Here is a 27,652-nt window from a genome sequence, read left to right as displayed (position 1 = left end):
TTTTACCAAAGAAGTCCATCATGTAAGCACATGTCCCAGTTCCATTTTCACTGTTGCTATTTTCACAGAGTATGCTGATATTTTCGAAGACAAGCTAGTTAAACTTCCATTTGTGTACTCCATGAAATTAGACCCAGAGGTAATTCCAGTGATCAGACCAGCAAGAAGTGTTTCCAATAGCTGTGCATCACAGAGTGAAAATCCAGTTAGATAAAACGGTGCAGCAAGGTGTAATTTGTCCAGTTGCAGAACCAACTGAATGGGTGTCTTCCATGCCATTCGCTCATAAGAAAAGCTCAGATGAAATCAGGAATATGTATTGATCCAAGAGACTTAAAGCATTAAAGAGACCCACCATCCTATGCGTACAGTCAAGGAAGTTGCTACCCTCATGTCAAGTGCCACTGTTTTTTCTGTCTTAGACGCAAAGAGTTAATTTTGGCAAGTAATGCTTGATCGCAAATCTTCACTACTGACTACATTCAGTATGCCATTTAGTAGATACAGATTTATCAAAATGCCTTTTGGAATACATTCTGCCAGTAAAGTCGTTCAGCATGCAATGGAGCAAATTTGTTCAGGCTGTCCCTGTGCTATAATAGCAGATGATTTACTAGTTGGAGGAGTGGTGAAGTAGAGCATGATGGAAACCTCAGGAAAGTTCTGGAAAGAACACGTGAAATGAATCTAAAGCTCAGTCCTCTGAAATGTAAATTCAGTCTATCAGAAATTACTTATGTTGGTCATTTTTTTTACCAGTTCAGGGTTACAACAGATCCTTACTAGCAAGCAGCCTTACTTGAGATGCTAGCTCCAGACAATGTCCATGCCTTACAATATTTTCTTGTTATTGTTAACTATTTGGGCAAGTTTATAGGAGAGTTCAGTGAATAAACAGCACCTTTAAGAGAGCTGACATACAAAAATGTTACTTCGTCATGGTTGGAACACCAGAGAGCATTTGCTGACCTGAAACAGAAAATTGCCAGTCCACCTATTTTAAGATACCATGATATCCACAAACCAGTAATTCTTTCCTGTGATGCTTCAAAGTTCGATCTTGCTGCAGTTATTCTTCAAGAGGGCAGACCAGTAGCCTCTGCATCTAGAACTCTTACCCAAACTGAGATGCAGTATGCTCAAATTCAGAAGGAACTTTGGCAATTGTGTTCGCTTGTTCAAAGTTCCATGATTATATTTATGACTGAGCTATCCAGATTGAGACTGATCATCAAACTCTAGTCACTATTTTAAAGAAGCCTATGCATACAGTCCCAGCAAGACTACAAAGAATGTTGCTTAGATTATAAAAGTATATCTTCCAAATGGTCTATACAAAAGGCAAACTTCTTTATCTGGTTGATACCTTATCCAGATTGCCGAGAAATACCACAGAACAGCTTGATGCAGATAATTTTTTACTTTGATGTCATGGAAGTGTGTAATTTTTTACCATGAGACTTGATAAGCTAAGAGATCATACAAAGACTGATACTAGTTTGCAAAAGCTCAACCACTTCATCAGTGTTGGATGGCCGTCAACGCAATCTTGTTGTACCAACAGAAGTGCAACCTTATTTTTCCTTACACAGATGAGATGTTGATGGAAGATGGTATCATTTTCAAAGGTCCTAAAGTTGTTGTTCCTACCTCTTTAAAACATGAGTACATCCAGAGTTTGCATCGTGGTCACCCAAGTTTTGAAGCTACCAAAAGAAGGGCGAGAGGACTAGTATTTTGGCCTTCTATGTCAAAAGATATCAATAAAGGACTTTCATCCTGTTCAGTATGCAATAGTACTAAACTGCATTTGCAAAAAGAGCCACTTCAGCTAAACCAGATTCCTGAACTACCTTGGTCAACAGTAGCCACTGATATTTGAGTGGCATAGTCAGTGTTACTTAGTGTTGCTAGACTCTTATTCAGATTGGTTCGAGTTTGATCTGCTACCTAACCTAATGTCCAGTACTGTCATTAAGTTGAAACGTCATTTCTCAGTCTGTGGTAGTCCACAAGTAGTTGTTTCTGACAGTGGTGCCCAGTTTACTAGTCAGCTCAAAAATTTGCAAAGAGTGGGACTTCATACATGTTACCAGTAGTCCTGAGTACCCACAGTCAGTCATTGTCGCTGAACATACAGTACAAATTTCAAAGCAATTACTAGAGAGGTCAAAGCGTGACAATACTGATGTTTTCTTGAATGTTCTTAATCTCAGAAATGTACCACATGACAATTTACTTGGCTCACCTGTTCAGAGACTTCTGTCTCAGCAAACCAGAACAACTTTGCCTATTGGTTGCAGTTTGTTAGTGCCTAATGCTAAAAACACAAGTGCCATCAAAGCCCAACTATTCAAAAAGTAAACTGAGCAGATTTCTTCATCCATTGAAAAGAGAGATAGTGAGGATGCAAACGGCAAAAGGATTTGATTGAATTGATCAAGTGAGATGTGTGTGCACCTAGCCAAGATCTTAGCAGAATCTGAGAGTATACAATACAGAAGAAATCACAGGCATCTTCTTCCGGTGTCTGACTCGATATTGCAGCATCGTACCTGTGATACAGACTTTAGATCTCAGATCAACTCAGACGATCTTCCTGTTGAAGGACATGTCTCCGTACCTATTCCTGTTCCTGATGATGACCCAGATTTCCCTGAAGTTGAACATTCAATAGTCCCTGTTGCTAAACCTAGTCCTGATTTTTATGTCACATGATCTGGTCGTATTTCCAGACCTAGTGTAAAATACACAGCAACTTGGACATGATTGTTTCACTTGTAATTAGTTCTGTGTAATTGCATGTCAAAAGATTATTTCTGTACAATTGCATGTCCATGATTATTGTCATTATTACTGTGCATGACTTATTTCTCAAAGAGGGAGGATGTAGATCAGTGTGTGTTGTGACTTTAAGAAGCATTTCAAAGTGAGGGCACGTGTATAAATAGAGAGCACATGCAGGCAGCAGTGCCATTTTGAGTGAACAGCCAGAGCGTTAACATGTACAAGTGCAGTAGTCAGTCTGTTTATAACTTTATTTAAGTTTAAGTTACTAAGGCTCCATCCTGATGTGTTAGTATGTAGTAAAGCTGCTTGAATTGAACCCACAGCCATTTGTCTGTTTTATCCTGACTGGACGAGCAACAAATATATCAGTCGTATGGTCCATCAACAAACAAGCGGGAACCATATCATATCCTCTGTGTCAAGAAGCAATGAAAGTGTGGCAGTGGGCGTTCTCTACCAACCGCGTTCTGATTACAATGCACATTCCAGGGGAGTGCAACATTCTAGTGGACAGGCTCAGTAGAGTCTTACTGATGCATCACAAGTGGTCTCTGAATCAGTACAAATAGGGTCAACCTTACTGCAGTCTCTTTGCAAATCCCCACAAAAAGTGCAGCAAGTTATTCACCTTGATTCCCCCTCAGGGACAGTCACCCAGAGATGCTCTAGTCCATGCTTGGCCTCCCAGTCTACTTTGACTTTCTGCCTTTGATCCCCAAAATTCTTCAGAAAGCATCCAGGTTGAAGAGCAAGGTGTTTCTTATTGCTCCTTTTTGGCCTCAACAGATCTAGTTCACCTTCCTTTGGTCTCATCTGATTTGCCTTCCGTGGATGATCAAACCATATCCTGATCTGTTGCCCCATCCATCAGGGCAAATTCACCCCAATGTCCTAGGCCTAAAACTAACTGCATGGTTTCTCCAGTTTCAACAATGGCTAGATTTTCCAGGATTTCATCCCTGATCTGAAACATTCTGATCTCCTCCCACAAATTTTTTACTAGTAGAATCTAGAAGAGCAAACAAAAAGATTGTCTGTATGGGCTCGACAGAAGCAGTTAGATCCTTTGACTGCTCCTATTCTGACAGTTCTAGATTTTCTTGCTCATATTTTCTATGCTGGGGCCAAAAAAAAAAAAATATGAGCAATCTTTTCTATGCTGGGGCCATCCCAGCCACTGGGGATGCACAAGCCAGTGCATTTCTTCGTGCCGGTCCCAAGCCCAGATAAATGGGGAGGGTTACATCAGGAAGGTCATCCGGTGTAAAACCTCTGCCAAATAACATATGCGGACAACAGTACAGATTTCCATACCGGTTTGGTCAAGGCCCGGGTTAACGACCACCACCAGTACTGTTAGCCAACAGGGTGCTCGTGGAAATTGGGCTACTGTTGGCCGAAGAAGAAGGGGAAGACATGCCCGAAAGCTGAAAGAGAGGAGGAAGATTACGAGTGTAGTAGTGAGGGTAGGAACTTTGAATGTTGGCAGTATGACTGCTATAGGGAGAGAGCTAGCTGATATGGAGAGAAGGAAGGTTGATATATTGTGTGTAGAAGACACCAGATGGAAGTGGAGTAAGGCCAGGTATATAGGAGGCAGTTTCAAATTGTTCTGTCATGGTGTGAATGGGAGGAGAAATGGGGTAGGGGTTATCCTGAAAGAACAATATGCCAAGATTGTTTTGGAGGTAAAAGGAGTGTCTGATAGAGTGATGTTTATGAAGCTGGAAATTGTTGGTGCAATGATGAATGTTGTTAGTGCATACGCTCCGCAAGTTGGGTGTGCAGTGGATGAGAAAGAAAAATTTTGGAGTGAGTTGGATGAAGTGGTGGTGAGTGTACCCAAGAGTGAGAGACTGGTGATTGGAGTGGATTTCAGTGGGCATGTTGGTGAGGGAAACAGAGGGGATGAAGAAGTGATGGGCAGGTATGGTGTTAAGGTGAGGAATGCAGAAGGTCAGATGGTAGTGGTTTTTGTGAAAAGGATGGACATGGCTATGGTGAATACGTATTTTAAGAAGAGGGAGGAGCATAGGGTGACGTACAAGAGCAGAGGAAGATGCACACAGGTGTATTATATCCTATGCAGGAGGGCCAGTCTGAAGGAGATTGGAGACTGTTAAGTGTTGACAGGGGAAAGTGTAATTAGGCAGCATAGAATGGTGGTCTGTAGGATGACGTTGGTGATCAAGAAGAGGAGGACAAGTGTGAGAGCAGTGCCAAGGATCAAATGGTGGAAGCTGAAAAAGGGTGATTGTGAGGTGGAGTTCAGGGAAGAGTTAAAACGGGCACTAGGGGTAGTAAAGAGTTACTAAATAGCTGGGTAACAACAGCAGATATGGTAAGGAAGACAGCTAGAAAGGTGCTTGGTGTGACATCTGGACAGAGAAAGGAGGACAAGGAGACCTGGTGGTGGAATGAGGAAATACAGGACAGTATACAGAGAAGAGGTTGGCGAAGAAGTGGGATTGTCAGAGAGAAAAAAGTAGACAGGAGTATAAGGAGATGAGGAGCATGGCAAATAGAGAGGTGGCGAAGGCTAAGGATAAGGCATATGGAGGGTTGTATGAAAGGTTGGACACTAAAGTGGGAGAAAAGGACCTGTACCAATTGGCTAGATAGAGGGACCGAGCTGGGAAAGATGTGCAGCAGGTAAGGGTGATAAAGGATAGTGAGAGAAATGTACTCACAAGCAAGGAGAGTGTGTTGAGCAGATGGAAAGAATACTTTGAGGGGCTGATGAATGAAGAGAATGAGAGAGAGAAGGTTGGATGATGTGGGGATAGTGAATCAGGAACTGAAACAGATTAGCAAGGAGGAAGTACAGACAGCTATGAAGAGGATGAAGAATGGAAAAGCTGTTGGTCCAGATGACATACCAGTGGAAGCATGGAGATGGTTAGGAGAAATGCCAGTGGAGTTTTTAACCCAATTGTTTAATAAAATCTTGGAAAGTCAGAGGATGCCTGAGGAGTGGAGATAAAATGTTTTGGTACCTATTTTTAAGAGTAAGGGTGATGTGCAGAGCTGTAGTAACTACAGAGGGATAAAACTGATCAGTCACAGCTTGAAGTTATGGGAATGAGTGGTGGAAGCTAAGTTAAGAAGGGAGGTGACGATTAGTGATCAGCAGTATAGTTTCATGCCAGGAAGGAGCACTACAGATGCGATGTTTGCTCTGAGAGTGTTGATGGAGAAATATAGAGAAGGTCAGAAGGAGTTGCATTGTGTCTTTGTGGACTTGGAGAAAGCATATGATAGGGTGACTAAAGAGGAGTTGTGGTATTGTATAGGAAGTCAGGAGTGGTAGAGAACTATGTAAAAGTAGTACAGGATATGTACGAGGGTAGTGTGACAGTGGTGAAGTCTGCCTTTGAAGTGACAGATGCATTTAAGGTGGAGGTGGGATTACATCAAGGATCAGCTCTGAGCCCTTTCTTATTTGCAATGGTGATGGACAGGTTGACAGACGAGATCAGACAGGAGGCCCCATGGACCATGATGTTTGCAGATGACATTGTGTTCTGTAGTGAGAGTAGGGACCAGGTTGAGGAGACCCTGGAGAGGTGGAGATATGCTCTAGAGAAGAGAGGAATGAAGGTCAGCAGGACTAAGACAGAATATGTGTGTGTGAATGAGAGGGAGGATAGAGGAATGGTGAGGATGCAGGGAGTAGAGTTGGCGAAGGTTGATGAGTTTAAGTACTTGGGATCAACAGTTCAGAGTATTGGTGAGTGTGGAAGAGCGGTGAAGAAGAGAGTACAGGCAGAATGGAGTGGGTAGAGAAGAGTGTCAGGAGTGATTTGTGACAGACCAGTAAGAGTGAAAGGGAAGTGAGGTGAAGAAGAGAGTACAGGCAGGGTGGAATGGGTGGAGAAGAGTGTCAGGAGTGATTTGTGACAGACGGGTACCAGTAAGAGTGAAAGGGAAGGTCTACAAGAGGGTAGTGAGACTAGCTATGTTATATGGGTTGGAGACGGTGGCATTGACAAAAAGGCAGGAGTCAGAGCTTGACGTGGCAGAGTTGAAGATTTTAAGATTTGCACTGGGTGTGACAAGGATGGACAGGATTAGGAATAAGTATATTAGAGGGTCAGCCCAGGTTAGAAGGTTTGGAGACAAAGCCAGAGAGGCAAGATTACATTGGTTTGGACATGTGCTGAGGAGGGATGCAGAGTATATTGGGAAAAAGATGCTAAGGATGAAGCTGCCAGGTAACAGGAAAAGAGGGAGGCCTAAGATAAGGTTTATGGATGTGGTGAGAGAGGACATGCAGGTGGTTGGTGTGACAGAGCAAGATGCAAAGGACAGGAAGAAATGGAAACAGTTGATCTGCTGTGGCAACGCCTAACAGGAGCAGCTGAAAGAAGAAGATGATTATGGAGAAAATTCATCATCCTTAGCCTCATCTAAATTGTAGAAGGCCCTCCTTAGAGGTAGTTTCCTTCTTCATCCTCCTGTTAAAGATCCAACACCTCCTTGGGATTTAACTATGATTTTATAGGCTCTAGTTCATCCCCCTTTTGAACCTTCAGCCAAAGTAGATTTGAAATTCCTGTCATGGAAGACTGTTTTCTAGTTGCTGTCACTTGTGCAAGAAGAGCATTTGAATTGCAAGCTCTATCTTCCAAATATCCTTACTTAATTTTTCATAAGGACAGAGTAATCTTATGTACCATCCCATCCTTTCTACCCAAAGTTCAGACAGAAAACAACATTAAGTAATCTGTCAACTTTACCACTCTTTTTTTCCAGTTACCAAAACAAAGGGGAATATACTCTTCATCTGTTAGATGTTCACATACAGTTGCATTTTATTTATACAGAACTAAATCTTTCAGAAAATCTGTTCACCGTTTCATATCCTTTTCAGATGTCAAAAAAGATAGACCAGTTGCCAAGACCACCTTAGCTAAATGGTTATGGGACTGCATTTCATTTGTTTATAAATATAAAGGTGTTTCTTTACTTAAGCAAGTCAAAGCTCACTCTACTAGATCAATGGCGACTTCTCAAGGCTTTTGGGCGAAAGTTTCGATTAATGATATTTGTTGAGCTGCTTCTTGGTCAAATTCTCACATCTTCATTTCCCACTATAAACTGGTCATTATCTCTAGGAATAGAGCTGCCCTTGGTTCTGTTGTGCTCTGGAATATCTTACCATGAAGGCCACCCTGGGTTATTGTAGCTGGGGACTATGCCCCTCAGGTTGAGGAAGAATGAAAATGAAAACATCAGATAAAGAAATTATGTACTTACCATAACGTGCCATCTCTGTTCTCCATTTTCATTCTTCCTCAACCTTCCCGCCCTCCTTCCCTAAGTCCATCTTGTGAATGACCTGATAGATATGCTTATAGGAACCTCTGTTACTTGTTGAGCTCCTGATCTTTACTCTACTCCTTTTAGTACTTTTCTGAATTTATGTACTTTTTTGTATATAGCGGTATACTTTGGAAATATGTTAGCAGCAAACTCGATCTGAAGTAATCTGGGGGAATGAGGCATTATGGGTAGAGGAGGAGCTCGAGCTTTGAAGCCTAAGCTTTTGAAAGTGGCCGAGTCGGATCTGATGTTGGATCCGAGACCCACAAGTTGAGGAAGAATGAAAATAGACAACACAGATGGAACTTTATATTAAGTATATAATTTCTTTTTCATCCTATTCGATAGCTAGAGTGAGCTGGGATTTTATGAATAGGGCAATGGAAACATTTGCATTCCGTGACCGAGGTTAAATTGAAAAGTGTGTGTGTATGTAAATTTGCAGAGAGTTCATCTTCAACAAACTGTCTTTCAGTTGAGAAACCAGGCATGGTATCCTATTTCCCATTTCTTATTTACTTTATATTTAAAGCTATTCAGAAAGAATATAAGGGACTCACAAATTCAGTGGTATAACTGATATGTTAGTCATGAAATGTTTGCTTTATGTGCAGATGATATTATTTTGTATGTGATAAATCCAGAAGAGGACATTTTGGTGTTGTGGAATATTTTGACACAGTTTCAAGTCTTTTTGGGATATAAAATTAATGAAAAAATAGAGCTATAGTGGTAAACTGTTTAGCCACACATGAAGGGTTTAACAATACCCATGTTTATGGAAGTATAGGGTAAAGTATTTAAGAGTATGTATTAAAGAGGATTCTATTAATCCAGTTAAGGATAGATGAGAAGAAAGTAAAGCAATGATGATACAAAAACAGAGAAACTGGAAGCTCATCATTATGGATTAAGATAAAAGCAGTGAAAATGTATTCCCTCAACCAAATAACTTTCATTCATTCCATCTTCTACCATTCAGATAACTGGCCAGCACTCAAGAGCTTAGTGCAGCCCTACTCAAATGGCAGGCCACTAAGATCCTCCAGCAAACTACTACTCAAAGTAACTAAATCCAATGTTTGTTACTGCAGCACTGTATTTTCCCACCAAATATCCAAGTCCCGTAATTCCATGCCTCAGACAATACTAAATTCTAGCAAGACATCCAAAGTTAAACTACTGCTCAAGAAACACCTAACCAACAACTGGCTTTGCTCCTACACTAATCCAGGCTGATCATTCTGTCTTTCCTTGTTTTTACAACCAAAGTACATCTTCCCTTACTAAATTCTAACATCCAAACTATCCCTTCTCTCACAGACTTCCAGTTTCTCTCTACCTATCCCAAGCTCACTGCTGCTCCTGTTTTTATCTACATATCTCAAACTTCCTACAGTTTCATCATATTCACTCCTTTAAGTACTTCACCTCAATATTGCCATAGCCATCGCTGTTTAGAACAAGTAACACTAACATAGCAACAATCAGCCATATTTTTGTTCATATACTATACATGTATCTCATAAATATTTACCACCAATACTGTGATATGGATCTACTTATCAGACATTTCTCAATGATGGCGCACGCTATTTCATGCTAGTTTGTTAGCTTTTTTTTTTTTTCCACTTTATATTACTCTCTCAATTTTTATTTTTTATGTATAAACTATGTTATACCTATATTTACCAAAGTTATCTGTTCTTGATTGTTATAGATTTCTTGTGTTGTTTGTAATGTGTTGTTGTAATGGAGCTTTTCTCCCCCGGCCTCCGCTGAAAAAGGGCCACTGGCCCAGTTGGACATCCCTGGTAAACTAATTAAGCTTCAACCTTTACCTAATGATATTAAGGCTAAATTAATGTGTGCTCCTCTGGATAATAAATTTTTGTTTGGGGAAGCAGCTGTTGGTTTGTTTTAAGTCTCTGTCTCTTCAGGACAAGGGGAAGGCTTTACAGGAGCTTAAACATGTTTGTTTCTCCTGTGGCTAAACTTCATTGAAACTACCCTTTTAAGCCAGCCTTTGTTCGTAGGCAGTTTTGCCCTCCTGCTAAAGGTAAAAAGGGTGGTAAATAGGCTCCTCCTGCTAAGGCCACTCAGACTACAGGGATGCAAAAGCATTCCTTTTCTGACAAACCAAGTGCTGTTTGCCTATCCGCCTATTCCCAGCCACATTTCTCTTTCTATTGACCTTTCTCTTTCTCTTCCTATTTGGCTTCGAATCACTAATGATTCTTGGGTTCTGTCAGTCTTTTATCAGGGGTATTTCATGGTGTGGATATCCTGCCCTCCTTTTATGGACATTCCTCAGCCTCCTCGGGAACAACTTCCTTTTTTCCAGAGGTTCTTCGAGATCTCATGTCTCAGGGACTATTCAAGAGGTGCCTGTGTCCCAAAGGGAGGAGTGGTTTTATTCAAGAATGTTTCTATTGCCCAGAAAAGAGGGTACTTGGAGACCAATTCTAGACCTGTCTCATCTAAACACTTTTCTGAAGGTGCCATCCTTTTGAATGTTTTCCCTTCAGACTCTGTTTCCTATCTTGCTCCCTCAGGCCTTTCTGATGTCTCTGGATCTCAAGAATGCTTATCTCCATATTTCGATCCATCCTCGTTTTATGAAGTTTTGCCTTTCTCTGTTGCTTCCTGACATTTTCAGTTCTGTGCTTTGCCATTTGGCCTTTCTACTACCCTAAGGGTTTCACCAAATGCCTCACTCCTCTGATTGATTTTTGCAGGCTTTATGGATCCAAATAGTTCCTTACTTGGAAGACATGCTGATTCTGGCATCCTCTCCTGAGGTCCTTTTACTTAATCTTTGTTTTGCCATTTCTGTTCTTCAGAGCATAGGGTTCAGGATTAACTTTAAAAAGCCTTTTCTGACTCCTCCTCAGGATCATGTGTTTCTGGGTTGTAGGATTTAGACTGTGCCAATGCTGGCATCCCTGCCTCCTCCAAAGACTTGAACTTTCAACTAGCAAAGGAACCAAGGTATTGGGATGAAATATCCAGAGGGAATAGAGTGGAATGAGGTCAAGCAGAAGTTTTGACTGCTGGTTAGAGGCTGGCTTCCCTACTAGGGGACTCATTTCCAGTTACAGGTAAAGAGAAAGGGATAAGGGTGTGCATAGTGAAAGACCACTTATTGTAGAGTGTTTGGTCAAATCTAGAACTGAAGCTGCTGTTCATAAAGGGATAGTTAGTAAGGCATATAAAATACTGCATAATAACTGTAGGAATCAGTCAGAGGAGGTTAGAAAAGATAGGGAAGAGAGACTGGATAAGCAATTCATAAGGAAATAATGGGAAGACATACATATGGCTCTCAAATATGCAACAAAATCTAGAAGATTTAGAATTTTTGCTTGGAAGTATTTGCTTAGATATTTTTGTATCCCAAGCAGTCTCCAAATAATTTTTCTCGGGTAGATGGCAAATGTTGGAGGTATTATAGGGAAGAAAGTGATAACTGGAAAAATATGTTTTGGCATTGTAATGAGTTGGCAGACGTCAAAAAATCCCTACAGAGTACTCAGAAATATTAGGTGAGTGATTTTAACTCCTCTCCTCCTATCTTAACTGTTGAGCCTTATCTAACTCTAACCTTGGCATACTTAAATCTTCAATAAATATTTTCATTTGTTCTCTTCCTTGATTTCCACATTTCTCTGGTTTGTACAAAATTCCAGAGATATCTCTAATAATTTGGCAACAATGCTTTCCACTTTCTGTTGTCTAAGTTGTGCTAAAAGTTTTTGTTCTCTGGAGTTATCAGAAGACAGATGTGTAACAGCAGCCCTTCTAAACTCATGCATATTATGCAGAAATTCTCTTTATTTTCTCTTTAGCACTCTGCAGCTGGGTCTCCTTGTTCTATGAGATTCTCCTCATTCTGCAGTACTTTAACATTTGTCAGCCCCTCTAAATAATTATTGTTGCTTCTTAACCATATCTTTTTCTCTTATTTCTACCCTGTTTGTAAACTCCACTTTTTTATTTATAGGTTTATAGGTAGGTACTAGGCTATCTGCCCGAAGGCATTTATAAGCCTAGCCGGAATGTGTTGGCTTTCGCCGCCCCCTTAGATTAGTTCCATGCGCCTCTGTCCAGCAGAGTCATTGAAATGATCTCTGGGGTAAACTTCGTTTCCCCATCCACTCGTCAATGTTCCTCTTGAAGAGGGTTAGCGAGGAGCTCTGCCTAATTTTATCCCAATGACTAGCTACAACTTCTGAAGAAATTATTATCTTCCCTAATAACTCTTGAATAATTTCCTCATTCTGTAAATTTCTGTCTTTTTAACAGGTATGTGGGGAAGCGCCATTGTCTCATTTTTACTTCATTACCTTGTATTTTTAACGTAGTTGTTATTGGCGCATGATCTCAAATAGTTGTTGAATGCGTGTCGAAGCTTTTATTTAACTGCACATGCTTCTGTGAAATATAATTTCTGGACTGGATTCATGAATGTGTACAATAAGTGTATACAATCTCTACTCAAGAGCATTCCTACCACATTTTTGTGTGCTGTCTATTCACTCAGAAGGGTTAGACCAAGTGTTGACTAGTCTACATATTGTGGCCACCTTTATGAATCTCCCTTAATATTTAAGGTTGCAAGAAAATCAGGAAGAAGAATGTGGGAGTTATGCTTGTATTTTCTATTCACAAAGAATGGTTTATACTTAACTGTTTAGTCTAGTCCATTTATTGTATCTTGGGGATGGAAATTCTTTCTTGAGTTCCTACTAGTGAATTCACATCTGCCATACCAAATATTTTCATAAATTTCTACAGAAATGTACCTTCTTGTGTTATATTTTCCCTTTTAGGTCCCACAGATGCATCCTCACTCACATTTCAGTCACTACCTGTAAGTTTTATTCCCTACTGAAAGCTGATTATTTCTCTGAAAGTGTTCTTCATCCCCATAATAGCAATTTTAAGTAGAATATAAATACATGCCAGTGTAATCCTCCTCCTTTGCTACTACAAGTCTACCATTATTATCTTTCCTCCTCTTCTGTCACTATTGGAGCTCCTCTAGCAATTAGAATAAGTACTCCAGTTTTCCCTGGTCCCTGATACTCTGCTGAATATCCCTCCTGAAATAATTTCTTTATGAAATTCACATGTTCATTCATTTCCAATTGTGTCTCTTATAGCATTGCTTTTTGTAGTTCACATTTCTTAGTATGATTTGTTGCTCTCTTCTTTTTGCATATATCTGTGAGACCATTAGTGTTCCATAATAATATAAATAGTGTAGTCATTATGATAAGAAGCTATTATACCCACCTGTTACATATGACAGCTTAAATGTTTATGTCCAGCGTTTGTATTACATGCTCTCACTAATGTTTGGCAGGTTGATCTTTTATGCAGTTGTTTCTTGTCCTATCCATTTGAACCTGTGTCACATTTTGCAGTAGTTTGTGTTTTAATAAAAACCCCTAAACAAAAAAAAACACCCCCAGAACATCCCCATAACCTATTAACTTAAAATAAACACTCAAAACTGTGTACATCTTCAAATAATGAAACTTAACCCTCCTGATTGGAACAATTGTTCCAAATCGACATCTCACACACAGGCATAACCTAACCTCAAATTAAGGTTGTCCATGCTATGATGCATGTTACAACCTATGCTCCTACTTACACTAATTGCTGTCTTTTCTTGATTTATTTTATCTCCCCTCTCAGATGTTAAAACAGATTGTATGTTTTCAGAAATGACAGATGTATTTAGCATGTCAGTGTCTGAGCTGGACACAGAAGGTTCCTTTGTTTTGCTATGATAGGGTTCAGTTGTAATTAGACTGTTGCTGTATAGTTTCTACACTGTACACAAAGTAAATACTAGTATGCCAGCCATTGAGAGAGAGAGAGAGACATTGCAGTAAAAAGAAGCTAGTTGAATGTTTTCTGGTAGCTCCATTAGGGGAATCTAATTGCTTTACTTGTTTTGCCCTTTTGTGATTGCATACCCTAGGGGGTACTATAAATTAAAAAAGTATTTTCTTCTGCCAGTACAGAAGATTGCTTTTGTCTTGGCAGACTTTAATATTGTACAGTGTTATTTGTCCTTGCTCACACAGTAGACTAAAAATGTAATAGTCTTAGAAACCTTAGTAAAGACATTGTGGCTTGAAGCATAGACAATTCTGTGTCTCTGGCATAATGCCTATAGTTGTCTTCCCAGTCCTATTCACACACCTACTAATGACATTGTTTCTCTGGACAATGAGGTACCAGTGGATACAGCACCATCCTTATATTTTATTAATGTGAAATCACTGTCACTAGGTTGTTGAGAAGTGGTGCCTTCCATCTTCATTTTGGGATTACACTTCCTGCAGTTATACCCATTTTAGTGTGTAGTGAGGGTACTTTGTGGGTTGAGAAGCCCACTTTCTTTGTTTCTTTGTGCAAGGAAAATGAAGCTTCCGAGTGTTGGTGGTGTCATGCAAACTAGTACAAGTTAATAGTGGTGTTCTTGACCTCTGTTGCCTGGATAGGAAGTTTAGGCCTGAGTTTCTCTTACTGCAGTAAGACAGATAGGCCATGCTATTGTATTTGAACACTAGGTTCAGTAGTTGTAACCTTTGTGCATAGAAGTGATGCCAGTGTATTAGTGAGACTTAGACCAGGGTATTTCTGTTGCATGTCTTCACACCCTGGGGGGATGTGGCAGTACCTGCAATTTGCCTCAGAATTCTAGTAACCTTTTTGAGTTGAAGATAAGGAAACCTGCCTGGTCAGAGTCCTTTATGATTGGGGCACCTTAGAGGCTAACCTGTTTTCTACACAAGGAAATGTAGTTCTCCCCTTGTTCTTTTAATTTCAGCTGGACAGGAGCTATTGATAAAGCCATTCCCCTTTCGGGAGTAGGGATGATTCCTTCATGTCTTTCCACATAGCAAAAGTCTTTGAAAAAAGACCAAAACTTAGCCTGGTTAATTAATGATGGCTAAGATGCATGTGGTTTTATGTTGTCAGATCACTGGCAGTATATAAATTTATCTATTTGCACCCTAGGGTGTCTGTCCCAGTTTGGGTGAAAGCCAACTCTACATCAGTGAATAGTTAGTGCATTAGACTCTTCTTCTGAAAAACCTTCAGGCAGAAGTTTCAGATGTGACCGAAACTGGTAAAAAGTCCTCCATTCATCATACATACTCTGCTAAGTGAAAGATATTCTTAAGACGAATAGGTAAGCATTCTGTAGTGCCTTAGTTGGTTAATTATCAGGTGGTTGTGACCAATGTTACATACTCATTTGATTTGGATTTTACTTGTTCTGTCATTGAGGGGTGTTGGCATAATGGTTAAGGTGCTTACCTCACAGGCACAAGGTACATAGCTTGATTTTCACCTTTGAAGGAAATTGGTGAGGCTTAAGGTGACTCACAAGGACTACGTGCCTAGTATGAACCTCTTGATGTTCCCGTTTCAGGCAGTTTGCGCCATGAACAGCCTTTTGGAGGGCAGAACTGTGGCTGAACATCAGCTGGTCAAGAATTTCTTACAGTGGGTACTGCATAATCACCCTCCATGAAACCTGTATTGACTGGAACTAGATATTCTTGAGTTATAGTTTCATAGGTAAGTACTAGGCAGTCAGTCTCTGCAGACCATTTCAAGCCAAGCAAAAAAAAAAAAACCCTATTCAAGGTTTCCCTCTAGCCTCAAGGAGAACAAGACAGAATCGACCTGGAGAGAATTTGAGGCTGCTCATCCAGTTATCCTGGTTTACCTTGAAGGTGGCAAGGGTGCTACTCTGCTTGATATGTAGTGGAAGCTTATTCCAGAGGTGAGGGATAAGCTGGGGTATGAATCTGTCATGCCAATGTGTCCTTTTTATGTGGTGAGGAATGTTTATTTCATTTAACTGAGTATTTCATGTACCATTAGTTCTAAGAATGAATAGGAGATGAAATACGGTTGGATCTTTCATGGTACAAAGGGCAAAACATAGATCTCCATGGAGGCATCTGTATGAGACTGATTACAGAGAAAGGGCTGCCAGTCTTTCCTGATAACTAAGATCTTTTTAATAATAAATCCCCGAGGTCTTTTGAGTTGTGTGAAAAGTTTAGATAAATACATGAAAAAAGGTGCATTATATTCAATAATGGGTCTGATAAGATGTGGGGATTAAGATTTTTTTGCATTAGTGGAGATGCCTTTAGAAATTAGATGGACCAGGTAAAAGACTTTCCGAACTTTTGTAGAGAGATGATGGTTAAATGATAAGGAATTATCAACAAGGATACCCAGATCCCTTACAGCAATTGTTTGATGTATAGGGTGCATCTCCTGTATGATAAGTGAAACTGTATTGTTTACCAAAATTAACTATGCTGACAATTTTTACATTTAATTTAATTTGAGACTGTTTTCCCAGGCATTTCCATCTTCTATTTTAACTGGCTGTTTTGAAGTTTCTCCCTGGGAAGATATATTTATTGTTGGCCATCAGTTCTGCCCATAGGTTGCTAAGGTTTGATGTCTGTGCAAAGATCCCATTTTGGTCTTTCTTGGGAATAGATTATCACTTGAGAATGGTTTGCACTTCCTTTTGAAAGTGGTGGTAGAATTATACTTGAGTTTTCCCTTACACACTTAAGTCAGTCACTAACTTCCATTTGAAGTAGTATTGGTATATATGTGGGAAGTAGACAGTATCAACATGGAGTTATGTCAGTCAAGCTCTTTAAAGGCTAGTAGGTCATAGCTTGACAATCATACCTGTTAAACTGCTTAAACCCGTCCATTTGTCTCCTTTATCCTTTCCATTGGCAGAATCCAATTGAATACGAAAGCCCTTCATATCCTAGATTTGCACTGCTATCTTAAGATCTGTTGAGGAATTCTGAATGAGTTCAGGAAGGCAAGTAACTTGTTCTGTGTCCTTTGGTCAGGTTAAAGAAGGGCTTGCATTGGCTAAACAAACCCTGTCTTAGTGGATTGCTAACTGCTTTGTCTTGTGTTGCCAGGTAGATAACCTTCCTCTGGAAGTACTGCTGTCAAAATCATTCCATTAGGGATGTAGTTGCTTTCATTGCCTATTTAAAAATGTGTCAGTTGTAGACATTTTATCATTGCTATTTTTTGTCTTTAATTCATGCATTCAGGTAGCATTATTGTGTGTACAACAATTCTAGGACTTAGCTTCATGAGCCCTTACTTTTTGTCCTTTAACTAGGAGAGATTGGCAGCCCTTTCTGTGTACTCAGCTTCTTATAGACTTCTCCATGGAAATTGATGTGCCATGAAAGATCAAACCCTATTTAATATCCTATACTTTCGTTGAAGTAATGGTATATCAAATACTCAGTTAATGGAACTAAATTTTCATCAGCAGATAAATAAAACATGTTGGTATGATAGATTCATATCCCAATGCATCCCTCACCATTTCCACTACAAGTAAAGCAGAGTATTAGCCTTAAGACCTTCAAGGTAAACCTATATAACTGGATGGGCATCCTCAAATTCTCTCCCAGTCCATCTTGTCACGTTCTCCTTAAGGCTAGAGGGAAATTTTGAATATATATTTTTTTTGACTAGGCTTGAAATGGTCTGATGACTGATTGCCTAGTACTTGCCTATGAACCTATGAACTGTTTAACTTGTAATGTTGGACATTCTTCCCAACAGTTATAAAGTGAGGGGGGCCTACAAATTCAGGCATAAAAACATATACTCACCATATTAGTAAATGCTGAACATGATCCTCTGTAGGAGGTGCATATTACCCTGCTACTGTACCTTACATTTGCACAGCCTCTCCATCCAGCATCTGTGGCTATTATTCTTTGAATATAGGCAAATATATATGCTCTTGTTTTTTAGTTTTGCAGGTTGTTCCACTCCATTGTAGACCACCTGGAGATTGCAGGTCTGGATGTGCCATGTTAAATTGGCATTGACTTGCAGTGGGTATGAAGAAAGGGGCATGTCTCTCACTTTCATGAGCGGCATCCCCAAATAACCTTGCTTTTCTGAAAGACAAAGTACCTCTGCTGATCCCTGATCTTCATTGGAGGTTCTGTAGAGGGTCTGAATCTCTTGCATGTGCCCTTCAACTGTTCCTCAAGAGAAAAGCAAGTAGGTTTTGCCTCCTTATTCATCTGTCTCTTCTAGTGCTACTGATAATAAAAGCATGGTTATACTCAGGCCTTTATCACTGTAAAACACGGAACTGGCAGAAATGTTTCACATTGTTAATGGTTGCCATATTTTTTGTACAATTGTTAATGCCACATTACACTGCGTGCAGTCATCTGTATGAGAAGACATAAAAGCCATAACAAAGATTTTCGTGGACTGTTGTATTGTCTGAGTAGGACATAGTGCCATTTCACTGTGGCGCTGTGTGTTATTGTATGAAGTAGCTTGATGCCAGTATGGGATTATGACCTTCATGGTTCTCGCACAGAGATGGATACATTTTTTTTGACCCATAACATTTTGCCTTTCTTTATAGTAATGAAATGTTTTTTGATTTTGAAGACCTGTTTAAATGTTATCTTCACTGCATACATTTTTTATATAAAATGTAAACTATGTATCAGCATTTTTTTGTTTTGTTTTTTATTTCCAGGCTATGGTGTCATGCCAAATGTTATCAGAGCTAGAGGAAGTCATCCAGTACAAACTGGTACCAGAACGTAGAGAAATCATCCGGCAGACTTGGTGGGAGCGACTTCAGGTACATCATGACAGATTGTATACTGCTACCTTCTTATTTTCTTACAACTTATACTTTCTATTTAGCTTCAGCAGCATTAAGGATATTTGTGTTGTTATTTTGTAGGAATGACAGAGCTAGAGAAAATGAATATATTTGTTAGAATTTTCTGAGAATATCTAAAGACATACAAGTAAAACATTTTTATGTATAAACATATATAATCATTACCCTACATTGTTTGCAGAAATGTCTAAATAAGGCTTTGGGCAGTGAAAATAATTTTGATATTTGTGACAAGTGTTTTGTTTACTTAAGAAGAAAGTAAGATATGTAGTTTTCAGAAATGGCAGTTGGCATCTTTGGGTCTACTTTATTTATGCAGAACTGTAAAACCGAGAATACATATGGCTAGAACCATATGCATCGAAAGAGCAAGCCGTCGAAAACTGTAAACTTGAATCTCCATAGGTGGAGATTTCCGTTTACTTCAATGTAGTGCGATCTCGAAGTTGGTATATTTAAGTAGTGGGGGTGCAGGGGGGCTTGCCCCCTGCCTACATCTTTTTTTATTTTTTTCTTTATTAACTTTCGAACGTTTAAGTGTTTGATGCATATCTGTCGAACTTTATGCATTAGAACTTTTGAACGTTCGAGTTAATAAAGTAGACTCGACATCTTGTATATGTGAGCAAGCTTCTTATCCAGATATTGCTCCTTAATGGCAGTTGTGTAAGAAAGAAACCTAATGATCAAAAATAAATTATATGGGATAGGGGGACATAGAGTTTTGTGATGTGAGAGGTTATACCTTATTCTCCAAACAACATTCAGCTTTAATGTCCCAATGCATATGGGAACATATGATTTCAGAAGATTGAACTTTTCATTACTCACTCTATTTGAAACTTCCCTGCCTGATTCCATGGGTCATGCATAACTTCAACAAACCCTTGAAGGTAAAAGGCTGGCCTTGTTTGTTTTTGACACCCTCCCCACACACTGCAACTAATACCTCCCATTCTGCTATTAACCCATTTGTTCCTGTCTCACTCCCATTATTATCCAGAAAGGGAGTCCGGATGAATCCTGCTATGTAACCCTGTATGTGGGCCTTCCCTTTCTAGGGACAGAAAGGCTTTAGTATCTGTTGTCCCTAAGATTACTAAACAACTCCTCCCTTTGTTTGCCCAAAATAGGGGGTTGGCTGAGTCCTGCTGTAGTCCCAAAGTTGGGTCCTCCCTCCTTGTTTTGGGAGAGAGCAACCTGATGTCGTTTCTCACCCAAGATTGCTAGTCCCCATTTAAGAGAGGTGAGAGATATGGGAGGAATGGATATATGCACATCAAGGAACAGGGAATTATTTATTATTATTTTTTTATGGTGTGGAAGGGAATACCTAACTAGGTAGAATGAGCCTGACTACACAGTTATCACTACCCTTCATGCCAGGCATTCATGAATGGGTTTTCTCCTCATGCTAATCATGTAGATTTGTTGAAAGATTGAGTATCTCCTTCTTGCGATAGCATTGCTTTTCTTGTTCCTTCTCCTCCTCATACATGTCAAGCTGTTTCATTCGGTCAGTTCCTTTGAGGTGTCTCCTTTCCACCGCCAGCTGCGGTTTCTACAATTCAGCCCTCATTTTAAGAATATATTGGGGATGCATTAAGTTGCTGCTTTTCTTGCAGTCACTGCCAAGCTGTATGTTGATTTATTGACCCGATCTTTAATTTCACAGAATGCTACTGTGATCTCCATTTCACATAATCTTTAGAAACTTCCTGACCAGTATATACCCTCCCCCCAATAAATGCCCATGGTACATAGAGACAGAATTGATTGGGTTGTGCAGAGAGGCATATAAAGGGTGTGGTGGTCATTAGCCTAGTATATACCTATGAAACTACTTAAAAATGTAACTGCAGTTGTCTCATATTTCCTTGCCTTTCTACTGGAAATAAACAAAGGCAGATCAATATAGGCAGAAAAAAAACCCTTAGCATGACATGACTGTAGGAGTCACAGTAAGTAATAAGGCAGGGAAAGGGAGAAAAGACCCTTTGTATACAGGAAACCTAATGGCAGTCCTGAACTTTCTCTTCCTGCCACTTTTGTGGGTGGTAGATTGGCCATTCATGAGGAAGTGGTTCCAGCTGATAACCAGCCAGTGGTTAAGGCCTATAATTTCTCTAGGCTGCACACTATGGTTTATTTCCAGACTCCCTTCACTGACATTCTGTAAAATTCCATGGGACAGACTGCCTCAGGAATTGGATATGATAGAGCAACTGCTATCCACAGGCAGTGGATGTAGTATCAGAATTACAAGAAGAGAATTTTGTATACTCAAAACTGAGTCTGGTACTCATTCCTGCAAATGAAACGGTTCACAATGCTGACTTTGCAGGTGCTTCTTCCTCTAATTGGGAGGGATGGCATGTTCTCCACTGTAAATAGGAAGGACAAATATCTGTACATCATTTCGCTTCGGACAACAGACACTTCTAGGGAGTGACCACTTCCAGTTCACATCAATCCTTTCTTTTTGACAGTTTGTGCACCACTTGCATTTAGCAAGTGTGGTCTATGCCTACTTGAAAGTGTAAAGAATCACATGTATCCCTACCTGAATGATTGCCTTATTCAAACTCTTTTGACGAAGAATAGACCTCAGTCAGTGGCCACCACAGTGTGCATACTATCTTGCCTTGGATTTGCCCAGCACATTACCAAAGCCATTTACAGACAAACAAAGAGAAGGTGTTTGTGGGAGCCTTTTAATATTTAAAGGATCCTTTAATCCAGTTACTTATGAGAAAAGTCTAGGGGTAGCTGAAGGTTATTTGGCTTCAGAATCAACACCCTCTACTAACATGGCTGCCTCTCCTTCCTTCCCTAAAGGTAAGGACTGACTTGTTGGCAACTCATGTAGACATAAGCACAGGATCCTTTGTCTGTCTCCTCAGACACAGTTGGTGAAGCTCATCTTGGTCACTTCTGATTGAGAAGTTGTTGGGACAGGAATGTGTCAAAAATTGCAGAAATATGAAAGAAATGATGGTTCTTCTTCTCGTACTAATTCTAAATACCTTTTACAACAGGCTCATACCAGTCGTGGTAAAGGAGGAAAGTCAAAATGTGATGTATCAATATTTGACACTCACATTTCCAAAGTGGTTAGGAAGACCTTCTATATTGCCCACCTTATCATGAAGGGTTTCACATCTAGATCAAGAGAGGTCATTGTGCCCCTGTACTCTTCTCTTATCAGGCCAATGATTGAGTACAATGCCTCATTTGGGATGTATCTTACCCGACACCTGCAGCAGTTGGAAAGACCCCAAAAGTTCCTCACCAAGAGGATAAAGGGTCTTAAACATATGTCATATGCTGCCTGACTGAAAAAACTCCAGCTCTGTTCAGTCGCATACCGACTACTCAGAGGTGATCTGTGCCTGATGTACAAGGCCATGTCCAATCCGGAATTAATGGACATGCTCCACCTCAGAAAATCCAAATCCATCAGAGCCACGAGAGCAAGAGACTTAAACCTCAACACAGAAATAAATAGGACGTGCTGGAGGGACAGATTCATAACCCAGAGGCTCCCTACACTCTGGAACAGAATCCCAATCCATGTTAGGCAGAGCCCCTCACTAACTCTATTCAAGAGAAATCTTGACGAGTGGATGGGAGATCGCAGGTTTACCCCGGGGGTCATCTCTGTGTCACTACTAGACAGAGGCACAGTAAACTAAACCCTAAAAAGGCATAGTATTCTCATCCTAAGGGGTGGTGAAAGCCACACACACTCTGGCTAGGCTTATAAATGCCCTAGGGCAGATAGCCTAGTATGAACCTATGAACCTATGCACTTTCAGTGACTCTGCAGGCTGGCCATGCAACTGTGGGAGGCAGACACACCTGAGCTTACACTTTTGTGCCATTTGCATCCCATCAGACTGGTAGACAGACTGTGCTACTCATCCGCTGATACCCCTTGAGTCACAATTCAGTCCTAAGGTCTTCAGGGCAGTCTTAGAGAACTTGGGGAGTTAACAAGCAAATCGGTTCACATCAGAAAGCAAGCATCACCTCCAGCCTTCTGCTCTGGTTTCCCAACAGAGGATAAATAAATAAGTAAATAAAATAAAAGGCCTACTCTCTGACTTCCTGACACTTTTTCTAATGCCTAGAGTAGAGAGTACACAAGAGTGTGGAGCAGTAGTCAATCTGAACACTCTTCAGTGGCTTAGTCAGGCTTGATTTTCCTCCCTGAACCAGATGTCACAACAGACACCCCATTGTCTCCAGCTGCTCATCCCTGAATTAATACACGAGGAGGCATTTTGCTACACCCAGACCTGAGAACCCTATTACCTGTCTGCTACCTCCAAATGTCATCTACTTTGAGAATGAGCTTACAGATGAGATTATGAATGTGTTGTAGGGGGACCCAGGATGCCTAGCAGCAGGAAGTAGTATCTGGCAAAATGAAAGATGTTTTGTATATGATACAGCAACAGTATTATTCTGCCTAAACAGCGTCCAGTGGCCAGAGTTGTGCAACACTTAACAGAACTCCTGGCTTTAGACCTTTCCTCTGCAGTGATAAAGGTATATCTATCAGTTATCTCTGCATGTGTGTTTTGCTTCTTGCTTCTTAGGCAAACAGTTCATGTAGGTCTTACATACAAATACTCCTAGAAAATAGAGTTCTCCTCCATGGGACCTTATGTTTATATTACGGTAACTGACATTCATGATATTTATCACTGCTGCAGTAGCCTTAGCTGTATGTGTTATATCCTGCTTGGGTTGTAAAGGCTGGCCAGCTTCCAAAGCTTCAGGGCATATTCCACAAGCTCACACTTTTCCTGGTCAGGAAGGTTATTTTTCTTCTAAGAGTCTGTGATGTTCTTCATCTCACATTGCTGCAGTCCTTACACTTGGGTAGTCCGCTGTCCTCGGTCGGCCCGAATATCAAAGTATAAGGCTGACGTCGGTCAAGGCGCATTAGACTGACATCAGGACGACAGGGTACAAATGCGCATGACCGACGTCATATCCTCAGTCTTTTTTGCCGCATGGTCCGATGCAGAAGCAGCGTTGCAAGTGCCGTTCGGCGTTCTGAAATTTTTCGAATTCGGAGTTTCAGACCGAGTCAAAGTTGGCTAAGTACCCCGTTGGGGAATATTTTAGTTTTTCTTGCCTCAGTGGTTTACGGATGTCAGAAAAAGTGAATAACTGTATTTCTTGTGGGAAACAGATACCGCATAGAGATTATCATTCTTTGTGTATTCCTTGTTTGGGGCCTGAGCACGACGTTGTTGGGTGTCGCTTTTGTGCTAGGTTTAATAAGCGCACTATTAAGCGAAGGTTAGATTGTGCCAGGTTAGTCTTTGGGAAGCGGTGCAATTATAATATGCCGTCGGATGCTCCGACGCCCGCTTCTTCGAAGAAGCGCAAAGACAAAGCAGCTAAGCCCAGACAAGAAGAGTCGTCCGTACCGGACGCCGGTTCTTGGGAGGTGTCGGTGGAACCGGGGGTTCCGCCGGAGGTTTCTCTGGAGTCCCAGGGGGAGACTTTGTTATTGCAGGATGTGGCCTCTCAGGAGGCAGGTCAGGCTGAAGGGGCTTCTCAGGTTACTGTACTCCCCTCCCTTCCTAGGGTGGTTAGGCCCTCTCCTTCTGTTTCCAAGGCTTCTCCCAGAGGCAGGCCAGGTTTAGCTTCTGTTGGTGTCACTCCTAGTTCATCAGGATCTATGCCCAAGAAGCACATGCTTAAAATGGCAGAAGATTTAATTACTTTAATTAGAGGTTCTTTGCCCCCTCCTGATAAGAGGCCTAGGGTGGAACCAGAGTTGGGGAGTTTTGAGCAGGCTTCGGATGTTTCAGAGTCTTCGGCTGAAGACTTGCAGGAGTATTCTCCTTATTCTGATTCCGATGTGGATGATTCTACTCCTTCTGCTTCTCCTCCAGAGGATTTTTCTTTTTCAGAGACTCTTCATTCCATGAGGGAACATTTTAAGTGGGAAGGTCAGGACTTCTCTGATTCCAGGAAAAGGCTTAGGGAATTTTTGTTTTTACCCCAGCATAGGCCTTTGGCTATACCTCCTGTTCTGGATGTTGTGGAAGATGTGTTTGCAGAGGCTGCTCTTAATCCTGATTCTTTGCCTCCTGCTCCTGTTATTACAGGGTGCCTGAAGCTCATAAGTATCTTTTTAAGAGTCCTAGGGCGGACCCAGAAACTGTTAGTCAAGGGCCTAAGGGTGTCAAGGCTTCTGTTGTAAAAAATCCGGTTCCTCCAGATAAAGAGGCCAGGGCTTTGGACAGATGGGGAAAGAAAGTTTATACTTCTTCCACCTTAGCTATGAGGGCTTTGAATTGCCAATTTCACATGTTGAAATACCAAAACTATCTACTTTCTCAATTGAAGTCTAAGGTAGATGCTCTGGCGGAAGGTATTGAGTGTAAGGAATTACAGGATTTGGTGCATGTTTCTGAACAGGTGGGTAAGCATTCTTTGCAATGTGGTTTTGATGCTGTACAGGCCTCGTCTAGGGTGGCTGCCACTGGGTCAGTTCTTCGCAGGCACGCCTGGCTGAGGGATCAGAATTTATCTGACCATGTTAAGACAAGGATTTTAGATGCTCCTTTACAGTCTGATGTGTTGTTTGGTTCACCTGTGGAGGCAGTCTTGAAGAAAATGGAAGACAAGGCTAAGTCTATGCAGACTGTTAAAGATTTTTTGCAGGTTCAGCCTCCGAAGTTTAGTAGGAATTGGCCTACCAAGGGGTGGACGTATCCTTCTTATGATTCCCAGTCTAGGGGTAGATCTAGACGTGGTAGGGGCAGAGCTCAGGGTTCTTTCAGGCCTAGAACAGGGAGTTCACCTGCACAGTCTTCGGGTGAGGGCAGGGGTCAGTCCTTTCGTAAACAGGCCCAATGACCTACCTTTTCAGCTGCCAGAGCCTTCTCGTCTGGCAGCACCTTTGGGAGGAAGGTTGGCACTTTTCAAGGAAAATTGGAGTTTAATTACCCAAGACAGATGGGTATTGGATATCATACATCAAGGTTACAAGTTTTATTTCCATACCTTGCCTCCTTTCAAAGGCATGCCAGACGTTCCTCCTCAACAAAGAATAGAGGCTCACAAACAAATTTCTCTGCTACTTCAAATAGGGGCCATACAGCCGGTCCCTCTGCCAGAAGTGGGCCTAGGATTTTATTCTCGCCTGTTCCTAGTACCAAAAAAGGGGAACACGTGGAGACCAATTTTGGATTTATCTATCCTCAACACTTATCTGGACATTCCCAAGTTCAAAATGTTGATGTTACAACAGCTTTTACCTCTGCTGGGCAAAGATCACTGGATGGTAACTCTGGATCTCAAGGAGGCTTACCTTCATGTCCCTATCAGACTAAGTTGCAGGAAGTATCTGCGTTTTCGGGCTGGGACTTCTCATTATCAGTTCTCTGCATTGCCCTTTGGCTTATCTACTGCGCCCAGAGTGTTCACGAAAGTTCTGGCTCCAGTGATAGCTTTCTTCAGGCTAAAAGGAAGGCTAAAAGGAATACAGATTTATCCTTATTTGGACGATTGCCTGATTCTGGCTCAAGAAAGAGACGAACTTCTTCATCATTTGCAATATGTGATAGCAGTGCTAAGATGCCTGGGGTATTCTGTGAACGAAATAAAGTCCAGTCTAGTACCCTCTCAGGACATGTGCTTTCTGGGTGTAAGACTGAATACAGCATCCCAGATGGCCTTTTTGACCCCGGACAAACAAAAGAATCTTTCCCTTTACTTCCATCAATTGTCTCATCAGTCCAGGCTGACTGCAAGGACAGTCCTTCAAGCCTTGGGGTTCATGGCATCTTGTATTCTGGTGCTTCCCAATGCCAAACTGCATATGAGGAAGCTACAATGGTATCTCAAAAATGTATGGACACAGCACTGCCAGGATATGGACACTGTCATTCAGATAATACCTTGCATTCAAAAGGAATTTTTGTGGTGGGCTCAGGAATGTCACCTAAACAAGGGACTCTCTGTGACCCGGCCAGAGGCGAGTCAGATTCTAACGACAGATGCCTCAGACAAAGCTTGGGGAGCTCATCTAAATGGAAAGTGGATACAAGACAAGTGGCCTGCCAGACTACAACATCTACATATCAACTTGAAGGAGATGTTAGCAGTCCAATTTGCATTAATAGCTTTCAAGGATTTACTTCTTCCAGGGCAGGTGTTGATTCTAACAGACAACACAACTGTCATGTGGTACATCAACAAGCGAGGGGGAACACATTCTTATCCTCTATGCAGGCAAGCAATGATTTTGTGGGAGACTGCTCTCAGTTTACAGCTACATCTTCAGGCAAGGTTTCTGCGGGAGCACAGAACTCCTTAGCAGATCGTTGAGCAGACGAATTATGGATCCCCACGAGTGGAAATTGGATCCTCATGTATTTCAGAAATTGACAGTGTCATGGGGAACTCCAGACATAGATCTGTTCGCTTCTCCACTAAACTACCAGCTGCCAAGGTTTTGCACAAAAAGGTTTCATCCCACAGCCTGGAAAGTGGATGCTCTTTCTTTCAATTGGAGCAATCTTCATGTGTATGCTTTTCCACCTCTGCCTCTCCTCCCAAAGGTACTCCTAAAGGTCAGACAGGACAAGCCAAGGATGATTTTAATAGCTCCAGATTGGCCTCGACAGCACTGGTACCCTTTACTGAGAAGTCTGGTACGGGAGCCTCCATGGCCTTTGCCTTCGATTCCACACCTGCTGTCTCAGGAGAACAGTCATTTACTCAATGTCAAACTTCACT

At 41.1% G+C, this 27,652-nt stretch overlaps 1 protein-coding gene across 2 annotated transcripts in view; it reads left to right on the top strand.

Annotated features, from left to right (window-relative positions):
• MTOR (mechanistic target of rapamycin kinase) overlaps positions 1 to 27,652 on the top strand; it is a 4,577,509-nt gene that overhangs the window by 3,166,019 nt on the left and 1,383,838 nt on the right. For both annotated transcript variants that reach the window (XM_044063218.1, XM_044063219.1), the window contains exon 34: positions 18,728 to 18,835. In XM_044063218.1, coding sequence (XP_043919153.1) covers positions 18,728 to 18,835 — 108 coding nt within the window. The remainder of the gene's footprint in view (positions 1 to 18,727; positions 18,836 to 27,652) is intronic.

Source organism: Protopterus annectens, chromosome 2.part1, assembly GCF_019279795.1.
Source record: "Protopterus annectens isolate FY-2018-M chromosome 2.part1, PAN1.0, whole genome shotgun sequence".
Taxonomy (NCBI): domain Eukaryota; kingdom Metazoa; phylum Chordata; order Ceratodontiformes; family Protopteridae; genus Protopterus; species Protopterus annectens.
Note: the sequence above shows the minus strand (reverse complement) of the source record. Positions and strands in the feature narration are given on the sequence as shown.